General features: G+C 41.7%; 2 protein-coding genes across 2 annotated transcripts in view; both read left to right on the plus strand.

Moving 5' to 3' along the window:
- The window catches only part of LOC308303670 (zinc finger CCHC domain-containing protein 24-like), a 28,926-nt gene extending 19,233 nt beyond the window's left edge, over positions 1-9,693 (plus strand). The window contains exons 3-4 of the mRNA XM_080748118.1: positions 6,584-6,748; positions 9,405-9,693. Coding sequence (XP_080604244.1) covers positions 6,584-6,748; positions 9,405-9,518 — 279 coding nt within the window. The 3' untranslated portion in view covers positions 9,519-9,693. The remainder of the gene's footprint in view (positions 1-6,583; positions 6,749-9,404) is intronic.
- Positions 83-5,831, plus strand: LOC308303759 (transitional endoplasmic reticulum ATPase-like; the record flags this gene model as incomplete). The annotated part of the gene is made up of 2 exons (XM_080748254.1): positions 83-668; positions 5,788-5,831. The coding sequence occupies 2 exons, from the start codon at positions 83-85 to the stop codon at positions 5,829-5,831; spliced, it is 630 nt and encodes a 209-aa protein (XP_080604380.1).
- Positions 9,694-10,707: the final 1,014 nt, after the last annotated feature.

Raw genomic sequence — 10,707 nt, forward strand, 5'->3', positions numbered from 1 at the left:
CGCCAAGATCGATAAAGTGACAGAGAAGGATTTCCTTGTTTAAAATAAATTATATAATAGATTATAATTCAAGTAGACAGCCATGGACTCAAATGGGGAATCAAACAGGCCAAACAGGCTGATTGTCGATGACGGTGTCACTGATGACGATAGCGTGGTCTCCCTCTCTCGGGCCAAGATGGATGAGCTGAAGCTGTACCCTGGAGATCCGGTGCTGATGAAGGGAAAGGAAAGGAGGGAGACGGTGTGCATAGTTCTCTCCCACGACACCTGTTCTGATGAGAAGGTTTGCATGAACAGGGTCGTCCGCAACAATCTGAGGGTCCGTCTGGGCGACGTCATCAACTTCGATCTGGTTCCCGGCGTTATGAAATACGGAAAAAGAGTCCGTGTTCTCCCAATAGATGACACTGTAGACGGCATCACTGGAGACCTGTTTGAGACCTACCTCAAGCCACACTTCCTGGACACTTTCAGGCCTGTTCACGAGGGCGACATCTTCCTGGTCAGGGGTGGCATGCATGCTGTGGAGTTCAAAGTAGTAGCGACTGATCCCTCACCCTACTGCGTTGTGGTCACGGGTACGTTCATCCACTGTGAGGGGGAGCCCGTCAAGAGAGAGGATGAAGAGTCCCCCATGAAGGAGGGAAATGGAAAACACGACACATGTGCGAATCTCCTTGTATGGGCCGCTCTGTCCGTGACATCAGCTGTGGTGATGTCGGTCTCTGCGTACTTTCTATGGCCATAGTCTCGTACCACGGACATATGGAGATAGGGAGTAGGGACCTACACACAAAGCCAGACGTAGGAGCGGCTAGCAGCACTGCTCAAAAACTCCCAGGAGCATGTTGGGAGGGCTCATAAAGTGAAAAACAGGTGCAAAAGGTGCTGAGAAGATAATATTTTGAAATGCAAAACAATGCTTTGGATGAATTACCAATCAAAGGCTGTGTTTCGTGCAATTATTTCTGTTAAACACGTTCTGAAACTGACAAACCAAACGAAAGCCTCTGTATCCATGACGTCATGGACAGAACGGCATTTGATTGGTCTGTTATGTTTGGCTAACTCGTGACAACATGGTCAGAACAGCTTTTGATTGGTCCGTGCTAATGATTGTGTTAACACGAAGTGAAACAGGAGCGGTTTTCACCGTTCAAAAAAAAAAAAAAGTAATCACGTCGGTTTGGTATGCATTTGACCCCATAACTCTGAGACTCTCTGAGTTACAGACCTGTAAGAGTCCATTTGGTTCCTAACTATTAATAATTGTTGTTGGGGAACACCTGGAAATCAATTAAATTCAATTCAAAGGAGCTTTATTGGCATGAAAAAACATACGTTTACATTGCCAAAGCATTTGTCACAAATTAAAACTATACTGTGTAAGTTGCTCAACTAGTGGTCAGTAGCGTTATAGCAAACCGCGGTCGCGTCTGCTTTTTTCGGCCGTCTTTCGCCGCGGACCGGGCCTCCAGACCACCGCGCGTCCGCCTCGCCTCGCCGAGACCTATCCATAGAGGTCTTTCGTGTCCCTCTACGAGCCTCGGTTGGGGAGCTACATGCTAAACTCCTAGCCCAGTGTAAACACTGCAGTGTACTTCCTGAAGAGCTCGGCAGTGTATGATCTGGGCTTTGATTGGCCGGTAGGGAGACACGTGTACAGAATGATGCATATGACGTAATTTTGCAGGGCAAAACAGCCCCGGTCACGGCCACCAGGGCTCAGTAGAACACATATAAAGAAAAGGCTTTGGGAGCTTAAATGAACAGTGTGGGTGTTCTAAAACTTTTGCGATTTAATAATTAGGACAATTTTAAGATTTGTTTCATTAAAAAAGTTACATAGTATAGCTTTAAATAAAAACAGTTGAAAATGGGGAAGTTGGGGAACATATATACATTGGGAGGGGGTACAGCATTGTGTAAACAGAGCTATGTCGCATTGTGACATTTTATATATATACAGGGTATAAAGCTTTTGGAACAAATAACAGCATTATTTTTTTCTCAAAATGCATTTAAAGTTAGCAGCTCTGTTTCATACTGTATGTGCAGTAGAAATACCTCACAACACACTGCAACGCCACGCGCTGAGAGCTTATGAAGAGATTTGGCATAGAGGAAATGGGACCAAAAGGCCTCTGCTACCCAGGTCAACTAAGAATATAGGATGGTTAAGAGTTGAGAGAAGTATACAGTATAAACACGAAAAATGAGCAGACAAAATTGGAACTGGAAATTTTAAGCTGGGTTCTCTCTCCTGATTGGCTGAAATTGGTAACCTACATGAAATTGTTCTGTTATTAAAGAGCAGTAGAGACCTGTTACTAAAAACACACTCTGTATAGCAATGCTTAGTATCAGAATATAGAGCTTTAAAGGAGTAGTTCACCCCCAAAATGACTTTTTTTCCATTGATTACTCATTCCATGGAGACTTGAGTTCAATAATATTTTTTGGTATTTGTCGCATTTCTAAGGCAATAATTTGATTACAATACATTTACCCCCATTGATTCCGGATGGGGACCAAAATGCATTTGGGTCCCCATCCGGAATCAATGGGGGTATATTTACTATAATAGATTTTTGTGTCTTAGCAATGCAACAAATACAAATAAATATTATTGAGCTCCATGGCATGAGTAATCAATAGAAAGAAAGTAATTTTGGGGGTGAACTACACCTTTAACTTTAAAAAAGAAAACTTTTTGTTAGAAACAAAAGAAAATCACTTTCCCTATACTTTAACTTGTACTTCTAAATCTTACATATGGTCTCACTATGATATCAAAACAAGACTCCCATCCAGTTCAATACAATCCTGGCTCTTTGCCCTAATTATGACATGCCCTACTTTTCAGCCCAAGTGCATTTAATTCGATCCAGCCTTGTTGGGATGATTTTGTTTATGATTGGTTTAGGATTCTGTCATGTTATACAAGTGCAAGGGTTCATCTGGGTTTGATTTCCTCCTCGCCGGAGTTCTCCGGGTCCTGATTGGCTGGCCGGGGCCAGCTGGGAGGGATGACAGAGAGCCTGAGGTATTTGTCCTGTAGTTGAGCACAGGGGCGTCACAAGGGGGGGAAAAGTGGGACTGATTTACTAGGGCCCAAGGTGGAGGGGCCTTCATTACTTTATATTTTAGCTATTGAAAAATAGCAGATCTACAAGCTTGCACTGTGAGCTTGTAGATCGGCTATTTCTTTTTTAAGTCGTGAAAATGTGTGCAAATCTTTGAATATTATGTATTTTTTTTTACTTTTGTAACGTTTAACTTTTGTTACACAAATTTTGCTTCTGGGGAGGTCCCTGGAATTAAACCTTTTGAGATGGGGGTCCATGGCCAAATACATATCATTTTGGGGGTCCTTCACATGAAAAGGTTTGAGCACCACTGACGTAACATAGGTTTTTCAAAAAACCTTCAAAGACTTGCACAAATGTTCATGATTTTTCAAAAATAGCAGATCTACAAGCTCGCAGCGCGGCCCTCGGTGCAGCGCTGTGAGCTTGTAGATCTGCTATTTTTCAATAGTTACAGCACAAAATACCGCAGTGAATCCTTGTACCCAGGGCCTAGCCCTGACCGTCCTGGTGCCGCCTCAACTTGAGGAGTAGTGGGCAATCGAGCCCTTAACGGTTTGAGCTAGGAACGTCAGATTTCAAAAATAAAGTGCTTACCTAAGCCAACTTTGATAACAATTTGACGCTGCACAACGTTCATTACACGCCGCTACCGGATTGTTGAATAAAAAGCATTTTTGTCCGAAATTATTTTGCTTAACATAGGACTTCCGCCTCTAGTGGACAGTCGCGTCATCGCATCATCTCCGTTCACTACAATGATCAACCGGAGATGACGCGACTGTCCACTAGAGGCGGAAGTCCTATGTTAAGCAAAATAATTTCGGACAAAAATGCTTTTTATTCAACAATCCGGTAGCGGCGTGTAATGAACGTTGTGCGGCATCAAATTGTTATCAAAGTTGGCTTAGGTAAGCACTTTATTTTTGAAATCTGACGTTCCTAGCTCAAACCGTTAAGGGCTCGATTGCCCACTACTCCTCAAGTTGAGGCGGCACCAGGACGGTCATGTATATGACCGTCCTGTATTCAGGGCTAACCCAGGGCCCAGAGTTTGGTGCGACACCCCTGGGTTGAGCGGCCTCCTCCCATTGGTTGCTGCTCAGGCTCGGGCCTCCTTTATGGTCTCTGGGGAGCACAGCTGGAGGGAGGGGAGCTCTCAATCCTAATGGGAAAGTTAAACCTCTTTTTTTTCTCTTCTTCTTCCTTATAAATAATAATAATAATACCAGGCATTATTTACCTTTCTATTTGATACATAGTTGTTGTTTTGTCTTTTTTTTGGAAGCTACAATGTAAAATCCTTTGTTAATTTAACTCTGTGTTTCTCAAACTTTCAACTTTCAAGGTCTCCCCATAACTCTGACAGTGTACAAATGGAACCAAATGTTTGGTTCCATTTGTACACTGTCAGAGTTACAGAATTGTAGGGTAAATTTAAACCCCCCCTAAAGGAACTCACAGAGTCCCTGGAATCCACTTTGAGAACCACCGATTTAGCTTACATTTGTACACACTCAGAGTTGCAGAACCACACGGGTCCATTTGGAGTCCTGGTGGTCCCCAGACATGACTTTAAGAACACCCTTGCCCTTCATAAGCCAGGTTTTATCTTGCCAGTGCAGAAAAAGGAGACTATAGTGCTGATATCCCCCATCTACACCTGTGGTTGTTTTTAAATAGTAAACTAAAATAGCAATTCAGGCCTATATAGAGCATCGCAGTGGGCGTGGTTTACTGGTCCCACTAACAAAATCTCCCGTTCATTTTCCTCATAGACTTGAACGAAAATATTTATAACAATTATGTTAAGCCTAGAACCAAGCCATCCAGGATTGCAGTGAATCATGACCATAAAACCTTTGTTTCTTTGAAAAGATTCACTGCAATCCTGGATGGCTTGGTTTTAGGCTTAACATAATTGTTATAAATATTTTTGTAAAAGTCTATGGGGAAAATGAATGGGAGATTTTTTTAGTGGGATTAGTAAACCACTTCCGCTGTGATGCTCTATGTCTATTAAAACGTATACTGACACATTTCCCAACGTGGAATATTTCAAACGTTTCCAAAGTAAATCTGTGTGTTTTCCTTCATGCAGTGACACAAACCCTATATCAGCGTCCCATTCAGGGGTGTCGCACCAAATTCTGGGCCCTGGGTACACGGATTCACTGCGGGCCCTCCATGAATGTTCTTCATAGGGGGAACACATTATTTTGTGATTTAACTATTGAAAAATAGCAGATCTACAAGATCTCAGCATGGCACTGTAGATCTGCTATTTTTGAAAAAACTCGATTTTTTGTTGTCAGTGGTGCTCAAACATTTTCACGTGAAGGACCCCCAAAATTACATGTTGTATTTGGCCACGGACCCCTATCTCAAAATATTTTGTTCCAGGGACCCCCCCAGAAGCAAAATTTGAGTTACAAATGTTCGCTTAAAAAAATACATATATTCAAAGCTTTGCACACATTTTCATGATTTTTCAAAAATAGCAGATGTACAAGCTTGCAGCGCGGCACTCGGTGCCGCGCTGTGAGCTTGTATATCTGCTATTTTTCAATAGCTAAAGTAATCAAGGCCCCTCCAAATTGTGCCCTGGTAAAACTCAGTCCCACTTCCCCCCCCCCCTTGTGACGCCCCTGGTCCCATTCCCCACTCCAAAGTCTCCCCTCCTCTTAGCCACCAGCAAAGGCTGCCATCAGTTCCCCTTATAATCACGCCGTGTTTTGAGTTGGCCGCCGGCCAAAGAAAACCGCGTAGGTCAGTCTCCTACAGCAAAAGGTGATGAGAAGCGAAAGCCAAACGCTATTCAAAGCCTTTGAGTTTTACACATTGAAAGTTGCCCCACATTACACGATCTGAATGAAAGATAGCCGTAGTGTGTTGACAGGCTTGTAATGGATGAAATAAACGTGGTAAATGGTGTTAACCGATATGCATACTCATCGTGATTGAAAAAAGCACTGTGAATGCAAGCAGGGGTGTGGCACCAAATTCTGGGCCCTGGGTACAAGGATTCACTACAAAAAAATCAAACCTCGGTTCGAAGTGGAGCGGTGAACGTTTATACTATGTGTTCTAGAGCTATGAACTCTGTGATCTATACATTCTTCCAATTCTGAATGAATGAATGATTTTATCTGTATGGTCTCATTGGACATTTTCAATCATCCAATCATCAGACCGGGACGGACATTACACACATATTCTGGATATACGGGACAGATAAAACCTGTTCATTCTGGACTGAAATGACCATATATGGACATGAACGGGACACACATGGGACACACATGTACGGGACAGATAAAACCTGTTCATTCTGGACTGAAATGACCATATATGGACATGAACGCAACACACAAAGCCACTCCTTGGAAGCGGCTTTCAAACTTAAAAAGTACTTCTTTCACCATTGGTTTCCCCTCGTATACACCAGGCATTGCTTTTTTAGTTTGAATTTAATTTGTTTTGTTCCACAGGCTCGACCAAAAGGTGAAGGTTTGACCCCCTACCAGGGGAAGAAGAGGTGCTTTGGAGAGTACAAATGTCCCAAGTGCAAGAGGAAGTGGATGAGTGGAAACTCCTGGGCCAACATGGGACAGGAATGCATCAAGTGCCACATCAACGTCTACCCTCACAAACAGGTAGTGATCCATAATCCAATCATTCTAAAAGTTCCAATGTGCTCAAACTCATTATGTTGATACAGGGTTCCCACACATCTTTACCAATTAATTTCCAAAACCTTTCCAAAACTTTTCTAGAATTTTTAACCCGATTTCCAGGACTATATAACAATAATTCAGTTCAATAACGAGTCGTTTACTCCTATGCACAATGCCTAAAGACAGGTAGTGTATGCCAGTGGTTCTCAACCTTGTCAGGCCGTGACCCCCGAAATAATCATATTTGAACTGGGGACCCCCCACCCTGACGAGCACTAAGAGTTGAGGAATTTTGTATAACACGGTTTTATTGTGAAAATAGCCGATCTACATTCTCACGCCTCGCGTTGCGAGGCGTTGTGAGCATGTAGATCTGCTATTTTCACAATTTCTGCCTCTAATATTTGACAATTTGGCCAATGTCAATTCAGAGGTATTAACAAAATCAATAACAAAAGACAATGCATAGCTATTTTTTCCAGGACCCTTGATCAATTCCAAAACTTTTCCATTACTGGAAAAATATTTTTCTAATTTCAAAATATTTCCAGGAATTTCATGACCCTGTTGATAAAGCCTAATTTAATGGTGTTGCATCGTACAACAGATACGACGTGTTGTGATCTTACAGGGCCAATAGATCGGGGAAATGGATTATGTGGTAGTCTTGGGAATGTTTGGCAATTAGATGTTCCCATTTCGATCCGCAGCCTCTCCTAGCCTAGGTTAGTGTCAAAGTGTCCTTGAACAAGACACTAGTGCTCGATAGATAAACCTGCTGCCGTCTCGTCCGTCTCTACCATAGACATAGAAAGGTAGACGCCTCCTCAGCTCTGGGGCGTTGGTAAAAGAGGACTGGCAAGAGGTGCGGAACTGTTGAACTATGGAAGGCACTCTGCCCCCTGCAGTTGGAAAGAGGGAGTCCCGCATCTGATTGGCCTACCGAGCATCCATCCTTCAGAATTCCGGAAGCTTACCAGTCCTCTTTTACCAGTCGCACCAATGAACTGCAGCGGCGGAGGAGGTATCTAGCTTTTATATCTGTGGTCTCTACTACAGCAGAGGCTACCTTTCCACATAGCGTCTACACCGTCTGCTGCGTAGACGCGTCGCCATGGGAACCAAAGAGTTCAGTGAAAGGGGTGGGACCCCATCGCCGACGGCTGTTTGCTTAACAATTTGGACCGCAACGGCGATTACATCATAGCGGCCGTAGTCCCGCCTCACGTCGCGGGAGTAGAAACGGGGTCCTTAAATTCCCCAGGCACTAACTGAACTGACTGAAGGGTCCATTTGGATCCATTTCTACACTCTCAGAGTTAGAGAACTATAAGGGTCCATTTCGACCACGGGTGGTCCCCTGACATGATGTTGAGAACCGACACCCCGTGACCCTACTTACTTTTTTTGCCTTTTGTTTGTTGCACTTTTTAACCCCCTTCAAGGATAATTTTCTCTCAAGTCGTTAACATTTTATTGGGACATTTCACTTTGAAAACAAAAATGCCAAATTCATGCGCATCGTGACGTGTTTTTCGTTTTGAAATCAGGTATTTTGACAAGGTCATACAATGGAGCATAAATTAGCTTTGTACCAAGGGTATGATGGATCATTCAAAGGAGAAGGATCCAATTCTACAATGAATAAAAATAATAATAGCAGATAAAAAGTTTGCATTTTTTACACTCATCTATTCACATACTGTACATTTTCATTTAGGGAGATTCAAATATCAGCACAACATGTGTGATGAAGGCTTGTAAGCCTGGCTTGTCCTCACAGTCATTATCCCACACACTCAAACAGGCAGTTGGACATACTATACATGTCTCTGTGTCACTCTCTTTTTCTCAGACACCTTGACTGAAGAGTAAAAACAAATCTTTAATAAAGACATTGGTTTAAGAAAGCACCTGTCTGTAGTACTACTGTCACTGTACCTTTGCATAATCATATTGGGGCAAAACCTTGCACAATCCACACAGAAAAAAGCCTGTTTTCATTATGCATACATATATCAGTTTGGTTGCATATCGGTTATCTGTGACTGTCCCCTCTCTCTAATCCAGGGGTGCCCACACTTTTTTGACTTGAGGGCTACTTTTAAAATGACCAGCTCAACATGATCTACCCACTCCAATAAAGATGTACCTGAGGTGGCTTTGTAATAGCGGCACTGGCGTTACATATAAGACAAATATATTTTGGAAATAGTGGGGAAAAAGGTCATCCCATTCTGTATGGAAGTGGTATGTTTTGTTTTGGGGGTTATTTGTAACCCTACTGACTCTTGAAAACAAAGCATTGGGTGGTTTGCTTACTTTAGAAGCCATGAAGGGAGCTGACAGGCCCCTTTTGTGTCAATCAATCAGTCACCTTAATTCAAGTGACAGATGTGACAGAATTGTTCATAAATATTTTTCTTTACATTTTAATTAATATTTTTAGGGCATGTCATGTGATCTACCTGCACAGTCTTTGTGATCTACTGGTAGATCACAATCTACCTTTTGGGCACCCCTGCTCTAATCGGTTATCGTATCAGACACAAAAAAAGCCTATTGGTCGGACACTAGCACCAACCTGCTCATCAGGAGCAGTTAAAGACTAACAATCTGTGATTTTGCCTTTTAGAGACCTCTGGAGAAACCTGATGGGCTGGATGTGTCAGACCAGAGCAAGGAGCATCCTCAACACCTGTGTGAAAAATGCAAAGTCCTTGGCTACTATTGCCGCCGTGTACAATAACACTACTTGCCTTATGCCCACAAACCTCCCCAAAAGCTTTACCAAGAAGGGATAACTAGTTCAGTCACTAAGACTTGATCAACAACTTTATAGTACTGTATTTCAACTGTTTATCCCCTGTAATGTGTGTTTCTTGACAGTATGACACAGTATTAGAAGTTCACTGTGGTGGAATTTGTGTACAATACCTCAGCGGAGTCCAATAGTTTTGTTTGCTGCGGTCTTGTACATTTGTTTCTTCTTGTTATTTTAATGGCCCCTTACAATTATGTAAATAGGAATTCTAAGTCTTAAAACAGCGCATCATATCAACTGTGAATTAAGAAAATGTGGATCTTTTCTCACAGGGCAAACCCGTTTGACCAGAGTTTGAACTGAAATGTTTGTTTCCACTTGTATGTATATTACAGAAATAACTGTGTACCATGATGTTGTCTGTATAAAATATGCACCAATTATTTACTAAAAGGGATAAATTGTGTATCTGTATTATGATCAGTGTTATAAATGGTACCATTTTATATATATATATATATATATTTGAAAAGCCATTGTTGTTTTGATGATTATTACCGCATCATGTGAAGGACTCTATTAACCAAGTAACGATTGTATCTTTTAGGTTTTAAGAAATCACACCTCTTCCCCTCCCTAGTGTGTGTGTGGGGAGATTATATACCTACACCTTGTGCTTGAAAACGCCAAAGTGCTCTTTTTATACATGGCAATAGTCCAATAGCCATGTTTACTGGAACAATACTGCACAATACAAAAATACAAACGGAAGGCTGGATATGCATGCTTAGATTCTTTTTCTTAAGTTCTATCAGGTAAACTTCAGATAAAAAGGGAAAATTGGACCTTGTTTGTGTATAACAACATTTTATGTGCCTTAGTTTGAGTACCCCATGAAATGGATTTAATTACAGTATATATTTGAAAATGTTTGTATTAAAATATATATTCAACAATTTCTTGGCTTTTATCTGTTTGTTTGTTTTTCACTTTCAATAAATCCTGAGGGGTGGTGTGTGCAAGCGTATAACTTATCCAAAAAACGTGTTTTCTTAACATTAATACAAAATCTCTGTGGTTGATACGTTAATATTCTGGACACATTTTGGCAAAGACAATAACAAAATTCCATACCAATAGTTCAAAATATATTATAGGTCAGTATAATCATACT

This window comes from Nannobrachium achirus (assembly GCF_963921795.1).
Source record: "Nannobrachium achirus genome assembly, chromosome: 18".
Classification (NCBI taxonomy): Eukaryota; Metazoa; Chordata; class Actinopteri; order Myctophiformes; family Myctophidae; genus Nannobrachium; species Nannobrachium achirus.